The sequence below is a fragment of the Schistocerca americana genome, chromosome 7, assembly GCF_021461395.2.
Source record: "Schistocerca americana isolate TAMUIC-IGC-003095 chromosome 7, iqSchAmer2.1, whole genome shotgun sequence".
Classification (NCBI taxonomy): Eukaryota; Metazoa; Arthropoda; class Insecta; order Orthoptera; family Acrididae; genus Schistocerca; species Schistocerca americana.
Window position 1 is genome coordinate 111559612 of NC_060125.1, and position 22860 is coordinate 111582471.

A 22860-nucleotide genomic window follows, 5' to 3' on the forward strand; every position below is an offset into this window, starting at 1 on the left:
GTTGTGATTGGGTTTTTAAAGCACTATAGAATTCCCCAATTGGTTCTCCGTGCTACATTGAGAAAGAGGAGCAGTGATAGGAGAGAAACAACAGAAAATGCCACTGCAAGGCAGAGTCCACTGCAATGTACTGAGAAGCACTAAACACGACACACTTAAACCCCAATCCAATCCATAGCAGTAGTTATCGTGGCTAGATGTTGGAGACCACCGAGACACTCACATACTTTGTGCACTCATGTCCCATTGTCCACATGCAACACTCCAATCCCACAGAGGCTGGTGAAGACTACTGCTCAACTGCAGCCACTGTTGTGAACGCCCGTGTTTGCCAGAGAGCACCACGCCTGGCTACGGAGGTTATCCCGGGATGATTGGACTGGTAGGAATTCGGAAGTTATGAAAACGTCCAGCGCCAACACTTGGCAATGTTCAGTATTGAGTCTCTTAATTTTCCACAGAGAATACATGCAACACATGCGATCGTGGAGGCAGCGCAGCACATACTGAATATTCGTTCACTGTTCAGATATCCAGAGGGTGCTGTCACTGGGACCTGCCCCTATAGATGTGGCAAGGACTGATTGGCCCGTCACCCAGAAGTTCTTTGTACCCACCACTCTCAAGAGCCTTCAGCGACAAGTGCCAATTCGTTCTAGCCACAGACTACCTCCGCTTGTGCTTCCGCATGCCAAATGGTGTTGTCCTAGGAAACCAACCACATATTTATCACTGTAATTACAATTAAATATTACAATTTCAGCCCCAATCTGATGACTTCCAACAATAAACGAAGTATTGGAAATACATCCTCCTGATGGTTGTTGCTTCGGAAATATCAATATCTATATCCCTTTTACGACTGGACATAATTTTCCATGTAAATTCCTTCACCCCCCCCCCCCCTTACGGCTATTGGTGCACTGAAATCGCAATCACCCACGTCAAATCCATACCTCCCTTATGACTGGACATTATCTTTGCATGTCTCGAAACAGTGACTGCAGTAACTTTACCCTCCACCACAAACTTTATAACCATGCAGATCACAAAAATGGCTCTGAGCACTATGGAACTTAACATCTGAGGTCATCAGTCCCCTAGAACTTAGAACTACTTAAACCTAACTAACCTAAGGACATCAAACACATCCATACCCGAGGCAGGATTCAAACCTGCGACCGTAGCGGTCACGCGGTTCCAGACTGAAGCGCCTAGAACCGCTCGGCCACACCGGCCGGCCTGCAGATCACAGCGAATCTATAACACATCCCCTACTAAGTATAATACTACGTCAGTTACTGAATGCTGATGGCACCAAACAATACTGAGCGAAAAACTGCAATAGATGGATGTGCCCCAGTTGTTTTTCTTGCGAAAGGCACCTGTGTCTCTTAGGAACAGAGACACAATCGTCTTATAAGCAACGAGATGTTGAAAACACGATTGCTACGACCGTGTTACCGTCACCCTGCATAAGAAGAGAAATTACCTTTCATAGGGAAGCATATAGGTACTCTTACCCCTCACTCTGTTTGCGAGCGGAATCGGACAGGGACTGACCAGTAGCGGTACACTGTACCCTCCGCCACACACTGTACGATGGCTTGCGAAGTAAGCATATGGATGCAAATATAAATTTAGTCTACCTATTAAGATGTCAGTCCATCCATTTATAGGCACACGACACTCACCAAAAATGTTGTCTCATATTTATTGAGAAACCAAAAGATGGAACTTTTGCCGCTGATTGTATCCCTGCAGAAAACCTTCGTATTTGTCCCTAATTTTTTTACTGCAGTATGTGAGAGGTTGTATATGTTTGCCCACACTACTCAGAAGAAACGATATAGAGTTTGTCTTTCAAGTCCCCCTTCATCCGAGTATCAATTACAAGCCGTATTCAGCACCCATCGATATATAGCATTTGAATCCGTATGATTTCGACAATTAAGAGGTGCCCCCAAAGTTGCAGACCCCTTACTAAGTCCCTCTAAATCCCATCACATTCTGACAGAAATGTTGCATTGCTTAAAAGGCTGAGAGGTACAGAGCTATCACAACGAGAAAAATAGCATAATGACGTTCAGGAGGAAATTCACAACCATGCAGAGTATACATGGACTGTACAAAAAAATTCATAACCGTAAAACCTACAATTTATCGATATCAATTGACAGTCTACAAATATCACTCTTTACATGTCCTTATCTCCTTTATCGTGTTCCTATGATTACCACACTAAAAATACGACTCTTCAGTGCTGACCAAGCCTTCGTTGACAGCGCAGTGTCCCTCTCTCCCCTTCGTTATTTTTATAATATTCAATGGAGTAAATCTATGAACAATAAAAACTTTGCTAACGTCACCTGGTAGAGAACTCAATAAGATTTTACTGCATCTCTCTCAAATACTGTCTGCTTGTTGACATTGACCTTACATGGTGATCACATTAAACACACCTGTACATTTATTGGTCCACTGGAGGAGGCGACAGTAGTCGAAGTAGCTTCCACGGACTTGCATAAAGTTTCGTTGCCTGTACTGGAAGAAGACCATATCGACTGTCAGTCACAAGGACAGGATTCCTGTGTTTTGGTTTGATACACTGCTTTTTGCTGTGACATCGAAGAAGTGTATGACTGAAGCTGTGTACACAGCCATACATTTTGTTTTTCTACCATGACTTCAAGGTCTGTGTGAGGTGCTAAACTGACATGAACATGTTTCGATCTATTGACTCTCACAGAAAGCTGGGCATCGCATCGTGTAAACTATGCTGCTGCTTTCACAACACACAGGATGGTTGAAATAAAAGACAGAGGCAGTGTTTCTTATTGACAAAAACGTTGGAAGGCATCGCAACATATGGGAACTCGAGGTGTCTTTGGCATTGTCTAGCCTTTTCAAACAGCTATCCGAAGGCGATGACCTCTACAATTCATCTCATCTTCGACAGTAACGGTGTACCAGATGCCTCGGTGTCCTATTTCGATTGATTTCTTCATATTGCCGTCATGTAAGTCATAAGTGTTTCTGTATTGGCCATTCCCGGAAGGTGTTGCTTCCACCAAGACTGTCTCCATTTCAAACAAGTGGTGTCAGTCAATCATTATGTGGTAATCAACAGTGCTCCAGTGGACAATTGGGAAGGTAAAGACATTGTCGATATGGGGCAATGTACTGTAATAACCACCACAACTGTTGGCGCATTAATTTCAGCAATTTTACTAGCTTTTCCGTCATTTAAATGCCAAACAATGACGCAGCTACATGCTTCCCCATTTCTATATCATTGCTAAACCAACCCTCCACTATTTTGCGAGTACTATATGTTACATTGTGCATTATCCCCATTCATTGTTAATTCTCGGACATATACACCAAAGTATACCAGACAGTGTCGTTTATCAATACAGTTAGGTTAACTACATATTTCTAGCACATCGATCATAGTGTTGAATTCACGATCATGATTGGCCATCTTTCCCTGTGTGGATGGGAGTCACTGAGTGTTCTAGCATCCATAGGATAAAGTTGGTTATTAAAATATCTCCGCACATTGTCTTTGATAAACGCTCCCCACAACACAGTCCTTGATTTAATTTGCAACTGATCAGAAGTAGGAGGGTACCATACCCACTACATACCATATCTTGTGAAGGAAAATAGCGAGGTCAGTGCATAACTGCTGTTCATCGAAGACTGTTCTGCACCAGTCTCACTCATGGCACCCATCCAAATGCAGAAGATCTCTCCAGATGCATGCATGTTGAGGAGGGTAGCACCCTTTATCACTGTATAGCAGATATGGGAGTTTGTGGTGACATAACAGGCCGTTATGAAGAAACATATGGTTTATCCATGATGTAATTCAAGATAAATGGAATTTGACGAAATTTACGTAAGTTAACTGTGCTATCAATCCTGAAGTATTGTTCCAGTTGAGCCGTGCTGTGGCTGACATTGGTGCTGTTTGTAGGTTTCCGCCCCCTGTTGCAGGCCAGACGGTATCGTTTAGCTGGCATGGTTGTGGTTGTTTTTCTTCTCGTCTTGACTGGCGCCACTCGTTTCGCAAGCATTGTCTGTCCGCTAGTGGCAGCAGCGTCGGTTTTATCGATATGCAGTAACTGTGGCCCTATCTTTGGGGCGACGTCGTTGTTTTTCCATCTCGTGTGAGTGTGGCAGTTCGGTTGGGGACTCAGGTGGAGCCAGGTCCGCGCAGTGCCAGAACACGTCGAGCCCACTGGCGGCGTGCATAGACTGCCAGATGGAAGGGCTGTGTTCACGAGGGTGCACGATCTCGTCGTAAACCGGATCCAGCAAGCTTTAAGATGAGTGCATTTCAGTTCAAGTAGAGAAACCTCCCCCATTGATTCTCCAGTGACTTGGGTTCGTGTTGTTGGTTGAAGTGTTGCCGAGACGAAGAGCAGCGAGTGGAGTGCTTGGGGAAAGCGGATCTGATTAGCTTTCCTCGACTTCTTATTACTATTTACTGCGTTCAGCTTGTTTCAACCAGCGGTATTTTTCCTGCCTGGTGGCCGCTAACGCCCCAGTTACCTGCCCTGGGGTTAGTGTATGTAACGGCAGTGTACATTTCCTAGCCTTGCCGCTGCTGTCCGGTAAGGCGTGTAGTTTTGACAGCTTTCTTGATCGTAGGCCGTTTGTGATTCTTCTACTCTGGTGGTAGTGATTCCTTTCTCGTTCCGCGCGTTCTAAGCACAGTATTCTGGGGGCGTGGTACAGTCCGCCAGCTCCGGTTTTGATGTGTTGTTCCATTCTTGCATTTGGTTTATTGTACGTCGGGTAGCTTCAGCAAGATTACCGTTAGTCAATCGCTAGACTATCACTAGTCTGAGTCTTGCGAAGTGAATGCAACTCTTGCCTGCCTATCTTATCGCTTGCAAAAGTGTTTAATACTGAACCTTATCAGAGGTTGATTCCTGGAGCACCGTCTTTGACTGGTCCTTGTGTTTTATTATTGTATTATTTGTTACTGTACCTTGTAATGCCTACATTGAAGGTTATGTATGTTTAGTTAATAGTTCCGGTCGCCTTCTGGAATAAATTTAGCAGTGTAAGGGTTGTGTTATAAGGTTACCATCATCTAATTTCACCCATTTGGTGGTCAGTTGCTTGTTTCTTTTAATTAACCTTTGCTTGTATTTGCTGTTTTACAGCAAGTTTCTAAATTTTTTATATAATTGCCGTTTCTGGCGTGTAAGGCCTTCAGCCGTGATTGTGGTCATTTGCTCTGAAAAAATAATTCGATATTTGTATTTTAGCAGTAAGCCTTAAAACATTATTTACTGCTTTCCTGGCGTCTGATACCTTCTGCTGTGTTTGTGGATACTGACTTTTTAATATTTCAATACCTGTAAGTTGTAATTGCAGCGAGTTCTTAAACATTCTTAATTTATTGCCATTCCCGGCGTGCAAGGCCTTCAGACATGATCACAGTGGCTTTTTTTTAATAAAGAAAAAGAAACATTATCTTTATTTTATGGTGATTTGCTAAATTGTAACGCTCTGAAAACAATATTATTTAGACAGTTGTTTATTCCTTCATTAATAATGAAAGTATTTTTTTATTTATCGTTGAGTCTGGAATTACTGTTTTAAAAATAAATGTGTGTAACCGTAAAAGGCAACCAATAGTAACTGATTACGGCCTCGCCCACAACTGTAACCGAATCCTGCCTTCCCTTGACCACCAGGTCTCACTAGTGTCTGGGGTCTGTACCAAGAAGGTATTGGCAATGCATAGCTGCAGTGTCTGACATGCGAAATTACATGTCAAGCTACACTAACTGTATGAATGGAACACAATCTCTTCCACACACACAACAACTGTCATGCAAATGTGTACACAGGGATTGGAGTACCTCACACTTCCCTGTCAGTGACTTACAACCACTGCAATTATGAAACAGAAGACTCGATTTATGGACAGTGCACTTGGTAAATAGATCCATTCTATAGCTGTAGTTGTCACGGTTGAATGTCGGAGACCACAGAGAGTGCGGGCCGGCCGGAGTGGCCGTGCGGTTCTAGGCGCTACAGTCTGGAGCCGAGCGACAGCTACGGTCGCAGGTTCGAATCCTGCCTCGGGCATGGATGTATGTGATGTCCTTAGGTTAGTTAGGTTTAATTAGTTTAAGTTCTGGGCGACTGATGACCTCAGAAGTTAAGTTGCATAGTGCTCAGAGCCGAAATTCAGTATAAATTTGAAAACTGAATAAATCACGGAAAAATGTAGATAAGAGGTACAAATTGACACACATGCTTTGAATGACATGGGGTTTTATTAGAACCAAAAAAATACAAAAGTTCAAAAAATGTCCGACAGATGGCGCTTCATCTCATCAGAATAGCAATAATTAGCATAACAAAGTAAGACAAAGCAAAGATGATGTTCCTTACAGGAAATGCTCACTATGTCCACCATCATTCCTCAACAATAGTTGTAGTCGAGGAATAACGTTGTGAACAGCACTGTAAAGCATGTCCGGAGTTATGGTGAGGCATTGGCGTCAGATGTTGTCTTTCAGCATCCCTAGAGATGTCGGTCGATCACGATACACTTGGGACTTTAGGTAACCCCAAAGCCAATAATCGCACAGTCTGAGGTCTGGGGACATGGGAGGCCAAACATGACGAAAGTGGCGGCTGAGCACACGATCATCACCAAACGACGCGCGCAAGAGATCTTTCACGCGTCTAGCAATATGGGGTGGAGCGCCATCCTGCATAAACGTCGTACGTTCCAGCAGATGTTTATCAGCAAGGCTGGGGATGATACGATTCTGTAACATATCGGCGTACCTCTCACCCGTCACGGTAGCAGTTACAAAACCAGAATCACGCATTTCCTCGAAGAAAAAAGGCCCGATAACTTTTTTTTGTTCTAATAAAACCCCATGTCATTCCAAGCATGTGTGTCAATTTTTACCTCTCTATCAACATTATTCCGTGATTTATTAAGTTTTCAAATTTATACTGACTTTTTGATCACCCGGTATTTGTTCTGACCACATATTCTTAGAATTCCAAATTTACATACAATGTAAATTCCTCCTTGTGGAACATTTCTTGGTGGTTTATAACAGTGCCTATTGATTCAGATACTTAACCCTTGTAAACAATTTTTTCTTAAAGAGAAATAACTGTCTTGAACCTCAGCAAACTTTTGTTTCAGAATAGACTTTTTTTTGTTTGCACATACAGTTTCCGTGAAAAGCAGCGAATTATTCTTCAAACTGAAACACTTTGTTTGTCCATGCTGGCACTGGAGATTAAAGATCACCACGAGTTATAGCTGATATTCAGTTTGCATTAGGCTCTCCTACTTCCCGTTTTTCTGTTGGAAAACCCAATGATTTATCAGTTCTCTGGCACTGTAGTGTATTTCACTGCATCTACAAGAACATTAGAGATTACAGGGAAATCACACACTGTTGCCAAACCTGTTAATAAAGTTTCTTCGACATTCGCAGCTTATAGTTCTTGTACTGCCGACTGATGCACGACATTTATACAGGCTCGCTTTTGATGAAACTTAGGAACACAGAAGAGCTGAGTCGGGAGGTGAAATACAATCTATATTTATGACTATGTTTTATCTGTATGACAAAAAATTTCTTCCAAACCTTCATATGATTTCCACCCGTATCATATGTCACAGCTACAACACGTATTCCCGATTCCTCAACTGCCTTAGTGATCTTCTGGAGCAAAGTAATCGTTATAACTGTAGAAATCATACCGAAATGGTTGCTTCCACTGCTTACGTAGCTCATGGAGCTTGCCGAATTTAATACTGGAATGTGGCTCGACCACTATGTCCTCTGACGAGTCGTAGCATATGCGACAATCAATATTCATTTTGTCAAATGTCAAAACTTCTAGTCTCTCTTGGACAGTAAAAGTGTTTGACTTAGCCTTAGATAAACAAAGGGGATCAGCGAGAATACACGGTCTGCATTAAAAGTCCCTCGTCGGTTTCTGTAAAGTGTTTCCCTGCACGACAAAGGGATTTTTCGCTTTCGCAAATAAGCATAGGCTACTGGCAATAGACCTCTTAAAGTCAATGCATGCAAAGTCCTCTGAATTCCAGTTAACTCTTTTCCTTCGACGGACATTGTATTTGCGCCGGTTTAAATCATTTTGATGGCGCGTTTCTACACTTTTGTGTAACTCGTTTTTTTCGCGTCAGATGACATTTGTTACCCACTTTAACGAAAGAATGAGGAGAAAAGCATTTGTTTTTTTAGTGCTGCTTCTTTCTGTGCATTTAGTTTTTTAAAAGTTCAACCTTGTACCTCAATTCTTTGATTTTAAATCCTTGTTCACTGTTTCACCGAGCTCATGAACGTCCCGCATGCTCATGAACGCAGCTGTGGTGTGGTTGACTTTCTGTTATTTTCGGTGACTGTTCCTAAAGCCGTCAAATCTCGTTTTAACAAACTACTTGCTTCGCAGCGTTGTGCACGAGTTCCATATCTCCCAAGAATGAATCCGCTTTTTATTGTTCCTGGAACTATTTACTAAGTACTATACAATTCAATTAATTTCTCGTTGTAAGTCAGATAAATAACAGAAAAAAAGATAAAATATCAATCACAAAAATCGCTATAATAGCATATTTCGATGACATTTAAAAATAAAAACTCGGCAGTCGACAGGATTCGAGCCTATAGCGTGCATCGTGTCAAGCAACGATTTTATCCACTACACTATACAGCCAGGAGCCACTTTGTTCAGCATTGTTGTTATTAAGAGCCCACTGATCCATGTTGAATTTACAGGTAAAAGAGTTCAGTCGGAAGGCGTAGTAAATTCTCACACTGAAATAGTTAATACATCTTGAGAAAACGAAAAAAATGAGCTCTACTTTCACAAGAAGTGAAGCTATAATATCCAGGAGCAAAAGGTAATAAATCTGAGAAACATAATTATGAAAAGCGGAGCTACTGACTCGGAAATAGGCTCAACAAAAGGACAGTCGGAAAGTGAGTTTTCGGCCAACAAGGCCTTCGTCGAAAATGGAAAACACACACACACACACACACACACACACACACACACACATTACATGATCACAGTCTCTGACAGATGAAGCCAGACTCCAGATAGTATGGTCTCAGCTGCCAGAGAGTGTGGTTGTGTATGTGTGAGTTGCGTTTGGGTTTGAGTGTGTTTTGTGTATTTTCGACGAAGGTCTTGCTGGCCGAAAGCTCACTTGCCGGCTGTCCTAGTGTTGTGCCTTTCTCCGACTCAGCATCTCCGCATTAAATTATGCGAAGGAATTTATTTTAAGGTAATTTTTAACTGGTAATTATTTTGAGTATTATTTATGTAGTGAATTCTCACCTTTCCGCTTGCATTCCTGCTTTCTGTAATTTCTTCACCATGTCAGTTTGGAATGTTTACGTTCGGCATAGCTGCCAGTAGTACTTTCTTTATCGAAGGCAATACTAGAAGTTCGTTTCTTAAATCTGATATATAACCTTCAGGCCAAAAAAGGAACTAAACACGTAAACACATGTTCAGAAAAAAAACAGAACATCTTGAAGGACTAGAGATAGGACGTTCATATTCACAGGACATGTACATTAGCATGTCCTGCAGAAATTATTAGCATTTGAACCACGTCGGCCTGCGGGTTCAAGGTCAACATCGACATCGCGGCGCAACACCTCCTACAGGTAAAATGTGTGTACATTATTGGTGCATTATTGGCATGAGAGAATTTGATTCATCCATTCGGGAAACTGTTGGTCGCGTGGAACGAAGTGTTTCGGCAGTGCAACGGGTGTGTGCAGAATGGTTCACAGAAGGCTGTAGAACATGACGAGATGGGTCAGGTCGTACCACCCAGACCACATTTCCGAGAAGATCGACACATCTTCCGAATGCCATTGCAGGACACATCTGCGTCCTCCTCGGCTCTGGCGCAACAGTGAAACAGTGTAAAAACATCGCATACTATCAGGGGTGACAGTCCGTTGCCTTTTATTACAGCACGGGTCACGTGCGCGTCGTCCACGCCTCCGCTTACCTTTGACGAATGTGCAGAAACATGGTAGACGGCAATGGTGCAGGAGACGACGTTACTTGGGACAGGAGTGGCATCAGATAGCGTTTTCGGACGAATCGAGGTCCTGTTTGTTTGAAAATGATAGCCATATGTTGGTTCGCCCCATACAGGGGGAGTGGCATCACAGTGACGGCATTGGCACAAGACATACAGTGTCAACACAATGCCTTATGGTGTGGGGTGCTATTGAACACAACTACAAATCATACCTGGTGCGTGTCCAGGGCATGTGACCAGTGTGACTTACATGAATAACGTCCTGCGACCTGTAGCCATATCCTTTTTGCACAATACCCCACATGCCATTTTTCAGCAAGACAATGCACCACAATATTTTGCTGCACGAACACGCGCATTTTTGGTGTCACAGGAGTGAGTATTTTGCCCTGTCCCGCCAGATCACCACACTTGTCGCCAATCGAAAATGTGTGGAATATGGTGAAACAACAGGCACAGTGCTGTGACCCAGTGCCAAATACCACAGATGAACTTTGGAACCAGGTGAATGCAACATGGATGGCTGTACCACAGGGCGCCATTCGTGTCTTACACGTGTCGATACCACCAAGCATGCAACAAGTTACTAGGGCCGATTGTGGACCCTGTGTCTACTAGGCAACAGGATAAAGGCTGAGGAAAGGTAACTGGAATGTTAATCATTTTCGCAGAACATGCTAATGTACATGTCCTTTGAATGTGAATTTCCTCTCTCTAGTAGTTCAAGGTATTCTGTTTTTTTCCCTGAACACGAGTATAGTGGAATTTTCGAATTCATTTTGTCCGCACGTTTCCATTGAATTATCCATTCACGATGCAAGTGCTCACCTTTTGTAAAACCATGACGCACACCACAAGTTCTGTGTTGTGCTGAATGCACAGCCACAACAGTCCTCAAAGTGACGTCAAGGGGCCGGCCAGAGTGGCCGAGCTGTTCTAGGCGCTGCAGTCTGGAACCGCGCGGCCGCTACGGTCGCAGGTTCGAATCCTGCCTCGGGCGTGGATGTATGTGTTGTCCTTAGGTTAGTTAGGTTTAAGTAGTTCTAAGTTCTAGGGGACCTCCCATAGTGCTCAGAGCCATTTGAACCATTTTGACGTCAAGGTGCACAAGGACATCCGGAAACTGTTTACTCGCCAGGGGCCAGAATGGCATATCTTCTTTTCTGTATACCTCGGTCGAAACGACCAACTGATTTTCCTCCAGTGGAGGCGATTGGTGGTCACGAAATCATATCTGCCAACCCTGATCTTGTGGTGTCTGGCCCCTCTCTTGTAAGTCGACATCAATTGCGAGGATCCCATCCTACGGAGAGAGCCTCTGCGGCTCCTTGTTTGTCATCCACTTTGGTTGATGTTCAAGAGTCGCCTACGTCCTCGACTGCCGATCTGTATTGCCTCGCAGTCGCTGTAAACAACGCGTCCAACCAGAGAAGGCGGTGGATTTTGAAAAGAAGAAACATGAAGATTCCAGAGACGGAGGGTGGGATCCCCCCACCCTCTGACTCGTCACTGGACTCGGCAATGGATCTTGACACTCATTGATGACGTAATTCAGTTGGTCAGCACCTTGAATTTCGGTTCTTGTTGTTGCAGGCTTATATGTTTCTTCCTTTGAATGTGAATAGGATGGAATCGGATCTGAACTTGATTTTTATTTATGTACCATCCGAAAAAGGGCGCATTCGGACCGTTCGAGATTTGATGAGTAAGAGGTGTCGGAAAAGTCCGCAGAATATTCTGATAGGTGGTGATTTTAAATGAGCGTTGCATCCTGTAGATCTATCTCCTAATTTTAATTTCTGTCATTTCTAATGGTTCAAATGGCTCTGAGCACTATGGGACTTAACATCTATGGTCATCAGTCCCCTAGAACTTAGAACTACTTAAACCTAACTAACCTAAGGACATCACACAACACCCAGCCATCACGAGGCAGAGAAAATCCCTGACCCCGCCGGGAATCGAACCCGGGAACCCGGGCGTGGGAAGCGAGATCTGTCATTTCTGTCGGGAATTTTTGGATTTAGTTTGTTTCTCGAAACTGCAAGACGTTTGGATCTGTAAATATCCAAATGTTATCAAATATACCTATTTTACTGCTATTTCTAGCAGTAGGTTTGGTAGATTTTATTTGTTTGATAGGACGCATGATAGGATTTTGACTGTCGATGATATGCCCGCCAGCTTCACGGACCACTGTGCAGACGCCGTTGCCTCGAATCACACGCGACAGTCGGTGAAACATTATAGTTTCGATCGCCCTGGATGCTGAATGTGGCGCACTTGGCGGATCGCTCTCTCGCTCAGGTGATCTGGGACGTGTCTCCGTTCAACTGCGCGACACGCCCCTATTTTGGAATGGTGGGTTGAACTCGCAGAGCCGAGGCTCGGACTAACGTCGGTACGATTTTGCGCCGATAGAGCGCTGGATTTTCGGAGGACGCAAGAATTTTACTTCTCTCTGTCTTACGTGATCTTTACGAAAATGTGCATTACGCTCCGCTACGGGTTGCGGACTTTAGGCCATAAAGATGCAATTGTTACGGTTGAAGCAGCGTCAAATGGGTTAAGGATGCGATCCAAATCGCGTTCCGTGGCAGCGGATGGATTCACTTCTTTATATCATTTTATTCGACATCAGGCTCGTCGTTGACATGAGTGTGTTACGCCTCTCAAGACAGAGGACGGCAATGTTGTGACGGCACAAAAGGACATGTGGCACGCTCTACATCACTTCTACGTTGGGCTATATGAGGTACCTGCTCCTGTCTACATCTACATCCATACTCCGCAAGCCACCTGACAGTGTGTGGCGGAGGGTACTCTGAGTACCTCTATCGGTTCTCCCTTCTATTCCAGTCTCGTATTGTTCGTGGGAAGAAAGATTGTCGGTATGCCTCTGTGTGGGCTCTAATCTCTCTGATTTTACCCTCATGGTCTCTTCGCGAAATATACGAGGGTGCAACATACTGCGCCCGCATCTCGTGGTCGTGCGGTAGCGTTCTCGCTTCCCACGCCCGGGTTCCCGGGTTCGATTCCCGGCGGGGTCAGGGATTTTTCTCTGCCTCGTGATGGCTGGGTGTTGTGTGATGTCCTTAGGTTAGTTAGGTTAAAGTAGTTCTAGGGGACTGATGACCATAGATGTTAAGTCCCATAGTGCTCAGAGCCATTTTTTTTAACCATTTAGCAATATACTGCTTGACTCCTCAGTGAAGGTATGTTCTCGAACTTCAACAAAAGCCCGTACCGAGCTACTGAGCGTGTCTCCTGCAGAGACTTCCACTGGAGTTTATCTATCATCTCCGTAACGCTTTCGCGATTAGTAAATGATCCTGTAACGAAGCGCGCTGCTCTCTGTTGGATCTTCTCTCTCTCTTCTATCAACCCTATCTGGTACGGATCCTACACTGGCGAGCAATACTCAAGCAGTGGGCGAACAAGTGTACTCTAATCTACTTCCATTGTTTTCAGATTGCATTTCCTTACGGATCTTCCAATGAATCTCAGTCTGGCATCCGCTTTACCGACGATCAACTTTATATGATCATTCGATTATAAATCACTCCTAATACCTACTCCCAGATAATTCACAGAATTAACTGCTTCCAGTTGCTGACCTGCTATATTGTAGCTAAATGATAAAGGATCTTTCTTTCTATGTATTCGCAACACATTACACGTCGTCCGTCTTATTTGTTCAGGCTCCAGATCATAGACTTACATCTGCTTATAACACTGCATTTTAGAAGCTTTTCAAAGTAACAGTGTCTATGACCATATTGTAAGATTGCCTTTCCGCAAGTTGCCGCGGTTGGATGGTCTGCCTAAGGAGTTTTATGTGCGTTTTTGACCTTTCTTTGGTATTACATTTAAATTGCTTTTGAACTAAATGTCGAGAGGAGTGTTTGTGCCCGACTCGTTCAAAGCTGCCAAATTGCGTTCATTTCTAAAAGTTCTGGCCACGCAGTAACTGATTACCTTATTAAATTTTGATTAGAAAACTGTGGCGAGGGCGGTGAACAGCCGGCTGTCTGCGCTGAGGGGGAACTTTGTTGCCGATTGCCGAAGTTCTTCTCCTGGTCGTACTGTTCTGACGCCGTTAACAGAATGTCAGGAAGGCCGCTTTCAATATTATTATTTGTTCAATCGCTTGAGTCCTTTCTTCGAAGAACCGTCCCTCAGTAGAATGATGGACACTCTAGGGCGAGACGATTCCGGTGGCGCACATGCCGATGATTCGATGGTGTTACCCCGTTCTCCCGCTGAGATTCCATTGCTCGAGGCTTCGCTGGACGTGTTTTGTCTTGTATCAGGTGCCCGCATCAACGAAGGCAAATGTCGATTGGTGAAATTACGGGGTTTTGATAATGTTGTCACTTCGTAAGTGACGGCGGTCGATAGGCATAAATCTTTGTGAGTCATAATTGACCGTTTTACACTCCAAATGGCAACATTCATTTGGAAGTTGGCTTCGGAGAAGATACAAGAAATAATCCTGGAATGTGAACGGCGTTCCCTTAAGCTGCTCCAGAAAGGTGTGATTCTGGATATCTACGTCTTGTGTATAGCGTATTGCATCTTTAAGATTTTTTCCCTTCCCGCGATGATGAACAGGCAACTAAAACAGCTGTCTAGTCGTTTTTTTATGGAAGCATCACGTTTTTCGATTATCATACGAGGCGGTTGCACGTGCGCGTTCTCTCGGGGGTTTGGGACTGACCGATATTCAAAAGAAAGCGTCTGTGTTGTATGTTCGGCGCACCGTGTTGACTATCTCTCAGGCAATCCACACAGTCACGTCTCGGTTATTTTACTGTCCCCGGCCGGGTAGTGTTGATACGCCTGTCGATGTTGGTCGAGTGAAGTTCCAGTTAAAACGCGACCGTGAATTTTATATCGCCGTGGGTTATTTGGGGGCTGAAGTTCTACAGAGGCAGCATCTCACTTTTGTTAATGCGCTCGAGAGGAATTGACTGTACGGCGACCGTTGTACGGGCATCATCGCAAACTTCTGTGAAGACGGTGCGGTTTCATCTTAGCTTTCGTGTTTTACCAATGGCTGTGGCGTACTCGTGGTATCACGTGGCACACAAACTGCTTTGCAACGATGATCGCCTATTTCCTATTGGACTTGGGATTACAGATCAGTGTAGTCGCTGCCCCGCCGTAGACATGCTACCACATGTCACGGTCACGAAGCGGGGTGTCACTGGCCTGAAAAATAATTAGCGTTTCTAGCTCGATCCTCTGAGACTGCCTTTTCGGCTGATGTCCCGCTGCGTCCAGACTCATCCTACTTTCCGAGAGCAAAATCAAATACCATTGCACGGTTGTCAAGCCACTATGTTTATTACAGTGTAGATGCAGGGGGCGATAGGCTCTCACTCGCCACCACCAATAGATATCCACTGCATATTGGAAGCGTTTACGCCTGCCACGGTATTTCGACTTATTCTCCAATAAGTTGAACCTTATATTTCGCCGTCAAGGTATCGATCGAGCAACCGTTCCTCGCGGAATTCTCGTCAGCGTCCCGTTCAGCAGTATTGTTACATAGTTTATCTCATTTTTGTGGCCCTATTTATCTTTTTTCTTTTTAATTAATAAAAAGAAAATAAACGAAAAATTGTTGCAGGCAAAAACTAGAAAAGATGTTTTTCTTTTTGAAGTGTCGGAAGCCATGTGGGATGAACTCCGATTTTATTTCTTTTTTTATGTAGCAAGTTGTAAGGATTCAAAAAGCAAAAAACTAAAAAATTAAAAAAGTATTTTCTTAAAAAAACGCTAGCACCGTGTGAGGGATGGGCATAGCGATAGGCGGGGGTAGGCACCGTGGCCAGGCCTCGTGCTCGGGTTTCGACCGCTCCCTCGTCTCGTCTCCACCCAGCCAGAAGCTAGCCGACTGTGTCCGTTCTTTCCCGCCTTTACACGCATTTTCTGTCACTTAAAGAAGAAAAGAAAACGATGGCTCGGTGGTCAGAGCATCTGCTTGTGTGCAGGAGACCCGGTTTCGAATCTGTCAGGCACAAATTTTCAATTTTCCCCACTGATGGAGATCAATGCGAACTAGCAATTAAATGTCATTAATTCCTTTATGTCTTCATTCATACGGATACGTCCGAAAGAACACACACAACACATATGGAATATATTTTAAGAGCGTTGCCTAGTAGTTCTAAATGCCTTCCATCCACTTCAGTTAAGTACGTAAGTGGGCTGCTTCTGTGTTGCAGCGCTGTGTAGCGCTTTGCATTGGATCTCTGACTGCGTTTTCTTCGTACGAGACTGGTGGCTGGTTAGACTCGTTGTTGGAAGTTAATCGCCAGTTCAAATGGCTCTGAGCACTATGGGACTTAACTTCTAAGGTCATCAGTCCCCTAGAACTTAGAACTACTTAAACCTAACTAACCTAAGGACATCACACACATCCATGCCCGAGGCAGGATTCGAACCTGCGAGCGTAGCGGTCGTGCGGTACCAGACTGTAGCGCCTAGAACCGGTAGGCCACCCCGGCCGGCTAATCGCCAGTAGTTTTGGGCAGTTGGAAGTCAATCGCCAGCAGGGATGGGATGTTGGGCAGTTGGAGGTGAACAGCCAGCAGTGATGGATGTTAAATGTGAGAAGTTAGCATTGATGGAGGGTAGAGGTCTGATGTGTTAGCGTAGGCTAACGACCTGGAAGTATCCGACTTGGAGATTGAAAATTATTCATGATTATATATCTTTGTACTGGGTGTCAATGACGATTTAGATTCGTGTCTGAACTGGATGTTACATTATTAAGGTAAAAAATACATTATTTGGTTTGCAACAAAATCTTTCCTTTGCTAACCACATGCCTATTAGTAGTGGCTTTAGTAGTTAGAATCTTTTATTTAGCTGGCAGTATTGACGCTCGCTGTATTGCAGTAGTTCGCGTAATGAAGATTTTTGTGAGGTAAGTGCTTAATGAAATGTATAGGTTATTGTCAAGATTGCTTCTTATTCAGGGCCATTCTTTCGTATTAATTATTTGAAGTCAGGTTGTAATTTTGTTTGAGCAGTCTCAAACGTCCCCCTAGAAAAATTATAAATGACTGTGCTTAAACTGAGACACAATATTTTTAGTGCAACGCAATCTGACTTTCAAAAATCCCTACAAAAGAATGGCCCTGACTAACAATAACCTATACCTTTCATGAATGACTTAGCTCACAAAAATCTTCGTTACTACTGCAATACAGCGTGCGCCAATACTGCCAGCTGAATAAAAGATTCTAACTACTGAAGGCACTAACTACTGATAGGCATAGTTAGCAAATGAAAGATTTTAATAGAGAACAAACAATTTATTTACCTTAATAGTGTTCAAAAGTCGTAATATATGTATCAGTTCACGATATCCAGTGTTACAAATTTACTCTTTCTGGCGCACACAGGTCCAGATCACCCGCTCTTAAAATTCTGGCATCTCTCCCCACATCCTCCACTGCTGGCGGCTCACCTCCAACTGCACAACGCTACGCGCTGTTAACAGCCAACTGCCCAACTCTACAATAGCCAACAACAATGCAAACCAGCCACAAACTGCACACAGCACAGTCAGTGATTTTCATATAGAGCGCTACATGGCGTTACCAACATAAAAACCTAAACAGCCTATTTACAAGGTAGATTGCGTTGCGCTAGAATATTATGGGTCAGTGTTGACATAAGAAAAAGTAAAGGAAAGTAGGCTCAGTACTTTCAGTTTTACTCAGCTGTTTCAGAATCAAATAACGTCATTCAGCAATTTAAGTACAGATTCACACATTTAAATGAAGAAGTTTCAAGTAGTAAAGCCAATATGACAGAAATGCGAATACGTAAGGCAGTTTCCTTTTAGGTGAATACTGTGAAGTACTTTGGTTCTCCCAAAGAAACAGTAGTGCCCCCAATGGAGGAATAGCTTGATAGCCTAGAACGTAACAATTTGCAAGGACAAGCGCAGAATTCTTGTAGCGGAGTTAAACGTCTAAATTGTTTGTTTCTGTCTGGCACTAGTTCCTTGAAAACGTCCGCTTAAATTTTGCACAAAACGGCATTTACGGTGACAATCAGCTGCGACTTTCAAATAATTTCCTGTTATACATCAAAGTGTCCTTGTAGGTTCTTTCCTTGCTGATATTCGAAAAGCTGTTGACCTTTGAAAGACAACACATGTTTCGAGTTGTTAAGCCGTACATAGTCATATAATTTTGGAAATCGTTTACCGTAACGTAAAGCGTCAGCAAACGTTCACGATTCCTACTCTTACTTGCAGCATAACATCACTTGCAATCTTAGCTGTAAATCACTTTCCCTTTTTTATTGTTTACTACATTTCTTTTCAGTCTATGTGACCACCCGTGATACTGTCACTTGCTCACGATAGTAAACAACACTTACGTAATTTGGAGAATGCTTTCAAAAAATATTTGCATTACATTAGGTACACTTCTAGATATGAGTGCTGCACTTATGCAAGAGCCTCGAAACTACTACGATACTATGAGAGAACCTTGCAAGAGGACACCACGTGCCGGGCGGTTCTAGTCGCTTCAGTCCGGAACCGCGCGACTGCTACGGTCGCAGGTTCGAATCCTGCCTCGGGCATGGATGTGTGTGGTGTCCTTAGGTTAGTTAGGTTTACGTAGTTCTAGGGGACTGATGACCTCCGATGTTAAGTCCCATAGTGCTCAGAGCCATTTGAACCATTTTTGACACCACGTGCCAGCCTTAGACCTGAAATTAGGAAATATCAAGGTTTAACGATAATTTCTGTTAGAAGTGCATATGATATTAATTATGACTCGATGTTACTAATTACAAATTCCTTGGACTATTTATTAAACGGTTGGAATGAAAGTATTGGAAATCGATTAGGTTTCGACAGCGATTTACACGACGCCCATACGCTGATACCATAAAATGTTCTGCCAGTTGCTCCACGGCTAAGATAATAAATTAGGGATACCGAGCGGGTTGGGTTGATAATGTGCCGCTGGACACACTGTAACATCGAAGCTGTATCAGAAAAATTCATCCTAGTTCAGGGACGTACAATTGAACCTAGGAGATAAAACGTGATGCTGCAAATCAGAGCTTTTTCCTTGTTTTAAATCGAGATTGTTACGCAGCGAAAATACCATAGGGTGATAACGGCTACGAACATAATGCGGATCGATGACAGACACTACACGCTGGATATCAATCATTAGCTGAATGTGAGAATGTATTCGTACTGCAAGTGGAAGGTAGATTAACATCGCTGTACAGATAAATGAAGCTTCACGAGCCCTCGTGCGTTCGCTGATCGCCCGATGACGAAGTGAAACTGCTAGGAAAGTGCGGCTCACCCATCATTAATGACGTGCCCTTAGCGCTAGGATTTCACCCGGAACAAGTCCCGCCCATTCACTCCCTCCACGCCTATCCATAGTGTAGGGCCCTCCCCTAAACAGCCGCCAGTTCGGCAAACTGGAAGCTTCATCAAAGTTGTTATCGTCACAGTCCAACACATGTTACGCTGTGATGAAATTCAGTAATGATAAGAAATTTAAGTTTTTCTGGATAGTAATATAACATGAATTTGCATTATTAAAGAAATATAAATATTTATAGAAAATTGAAAGCATCGCCAGCAATAGAAAACAAAAAATAACTTTATGTTATTTAAGGGCAATAAGGACAAATTTTCATTAACTAATTCTCTTATTATAATACGTTTATTTGAGGGAAACAGCAGAGCAAACATACAATGCGAAAACAATGGTCTTGAATCTGTCATGTCGGTAGTAAAGCCACGGATGCAGCCGACTAACTCTGTTGTCTAAAATCAACGTTAAAGAGAAATCAGTGAAAGTCGTTTTGTTTATGTAGGCCCTCATAGTAGCTCACGAAAATTGAAGAATATAAGAATGCCATGAAGTAGAAATGCCTAATGAAAGCAGTAAGATATTTGCTTATATGACAAAAATGGCTCTGAGCACTATGGGACTTAACATCTGAGGTCAGTGGTCCCCTATAACAAACCTAACTAACCTAAGGACATCACATACATCCATGCCCGAGGCAGGATTCGAACCTGCGACCGTAGCGGTCGCGCGGTTTCAGACTGAAGCGCCTAGAACCGCTCGGCCACACCGGGCGGCGCTTATATGACATATTTCGTTAGTATTTGCATGGGTAATGGATGAATTTTAACTTGTAAATTCTTATAAATGAGGTTATAAAGAATTGTGGGTGTTTCTGTGTGATTAGTGTCCTACATGCTGTTGCAAACGTCTCAGGAAAATAATCTGTCGTTATTCTTTGTCCTGTCTATTTTTAACATAAAGATTTATTAATTTCATAAATGTCATTCAAACCATTTTTTAAAAATAATAATGATGATGTGTATGTTTGTCACAGAGCAGTTATGGAGGAAATAAATGCTGCAGTGTTTCACGGCTGTAAAACGTCCTTCATGCTGTGCTAGCTCTTCTTCCACCCCTAAAACTTTTCAGCAAAACTATTCAGTGAATAACACTCAAAAACAGCCTGGATCGATCTAGCAAGAACAAAGTAATTTTGATGTCCTCTAGAATTATAGTGAACAATGGTGCTAGTTTCTTCTATACTGTCCGAGTTCTGAAACTCAAGTGTCAAGTATACCGTTGTCCTCTTTCTCCGAGCAAATTATTCTTTGAGGGTAGGTTTTTCCTGTTTCAGCTTTGGGTGCTTTTTCTCACATAGAAGTATGTTTGTTCATAGGCTATTCATCTGAATACTGAGTTCTCGTGTTTAAAGAATTCAGTGCTAAATTGTTTTCTCTTATGTTTGCTGTGGTAGTAGCTGGCACTGCTGAAGCCAATTGTGCACTTTTTTTGTAACGTGTCTTAACTATCTGGCAAAATTTAAGACCTGGCAAGATATTAATTTAACATTCACTCCAAGTGCAGCCGAACGCTGTAAACCACGTGGGTCAATTGAAACGATGCCCAGGCGCCGAACAAAGACCGGGAACCGGGGGTGAGTGGGCGGGACTTGTTCCCGGTGAAATCCTGGCGCTAACGATTCCTTCATTAATGGGCTAGCAGCCAACGGGGTCTACATGTACATGATTACTCTGCAATTCACATTTAAGTGCTTGGCAGAGGGTTCATCGAACCACAATCATACTATCTCTCTACCATTCCACTCCCGAACAGCGCGCGGGAAAAACGAACACCTAAACCTTTCTGTTCGAGCTCTGATTTCTCTTATTTTATTTTTATGATCATTCCTACCTATGTAGGTTGGGCTCAACAAAATATTTTCGCATTAGGAAGAGAAAGTTGGTGACTGAAATTTCGTAAATAGATCTTGCCGCGATGAAGAACGTCTTTGCTGTAATGACTTCCATCCCAACTCGCGTATCATATCTGCCACACTCTCTCCCCTATTACGTGATAATACAAAACCAGCTACTCTTTTTTGCACCCTTTCGATGTCCTCCGTCAATCCCACCTGGTAAGTATCCCACACCGCGCAGCAATATTCTAACAGAGTACAAACGAGTGTAGTGTAAGCTGTCTCTTTAGTGGACTTGTTGCATCTTCTAAGTGTCCTGCCAATGAAACGGAACCTTTGTCTCGCCTTCCCCACAATATTATCTATGTGGTCACTGACCTGCGCAACGGCGTCTCCGTAGCCGATCATCTTCCGAAGCAGCACACGGCCGAGGCTCTCTTCGGGAAGCTGGAAGTGGCGCTTCGGACCGCGGATGACCCCATCGTCTGAGGCGGTTGCGTTACTCGTAGCTGAAGACCCCGACATGGCGAGACGTCCGCGGTGACGAACAGCCGAGAAGCGAGCGCCGCGGCGAGCTGGCAGCTCCGGAGCCCGCTGCCTTATAGTGGCCGCCGCGTGGTGGGGGATGACCTCGGGCGGGCGGGCACCACCATTGCGAACTTTGTCTCGGCGAGGATCTGCAGTCTAATGGTGACTCGCACCGCACACCACACTGAGCCCGCGCCACCGACCTGTGAATGCGGCAGCCGGCAGTGCGGTACACAGCGTCACAGGGCAAGATGTAGGTGTACGCGTGAAATTATGAGCTGCACGTCGGATTAACTGTCCAGTGCGACGGTGGGCATGTAGAGCAGAGAATCTGTAATCCGAGTCCGTAAGCTTTCGTGGCTGTCATTGACAGTAAAAATCTTCCGAGTCGTTAAAATCTGTTCTGGCATTTTGTCTTACATCTGTCCAACGTGTGAGCGAACTTCTTAAGAATAATGTTAGCGTTTTGTTCAAATGGCTCTGAGCACTGTGGGACTTAACTTCTGAGGTCATCAGTCTCCTAGAACTTACAAGGGAACCTTCCCATCGCACCCCCCTCAGATTTTGTTATAAGTTGGCACAGTGGATAAGCCTTGAAAAACTCAACACAGATCAATCGAGAAAACAGGAAGAAGTTGTGTGGAACTATGAAAAAATAAGCAAAATATACGAACTGAGTAGTCCATGTGCAAGACAGGCAACATTAAGGAGTATGTAAGCCCAGCAGCGCCGTGGTCTCGTGGTTAGCGTGAGCAGCTGCGGAACAAGAGGTCGTTGGTTCAAGTCTTCCCTTGAGTGAAAAAGTTTACTTTTTTTCTTTAAGTTATGATCTGTCCGTTCGTTCATTGACGTCTCTGTTCACTGTAATTAGTGTCTCTGTTTTGCGACCACACCGCGAAACCGTGCGATTAGTGGACGAAAGGACGTGCCCCTCCAATAGGAACAAAAAACATTTGATCGCAAGG

General features: G+C 43.7%; 1 protein-coding gene across 1 annotated transcript in view; it reads right to left on the reverse strand.

Annotated features, from left to right (window-relative positions):
- LOC124622585 (4-coumarate--CoA ligase 1-like) overlaps window positions 1-21949 on the reverse strand; it is a 314336-nt gene extending 292387 nt beyond the window's left edge. The window contains exon 1 of the mRNA XM_047148334.1: window positions 21746-21949. Coding sequence (XP_047004290.1) covers window positions 21746-21892 — 147 coding nt within the window. The 5' untranslated portion in view covers window positions 21893-21949. The remainder of the gene's footprint in view (window positions 1-21745) is intronic.
- Between the last annotated feature and the right edge of the window lie 911 nt (window positions 21950-22860).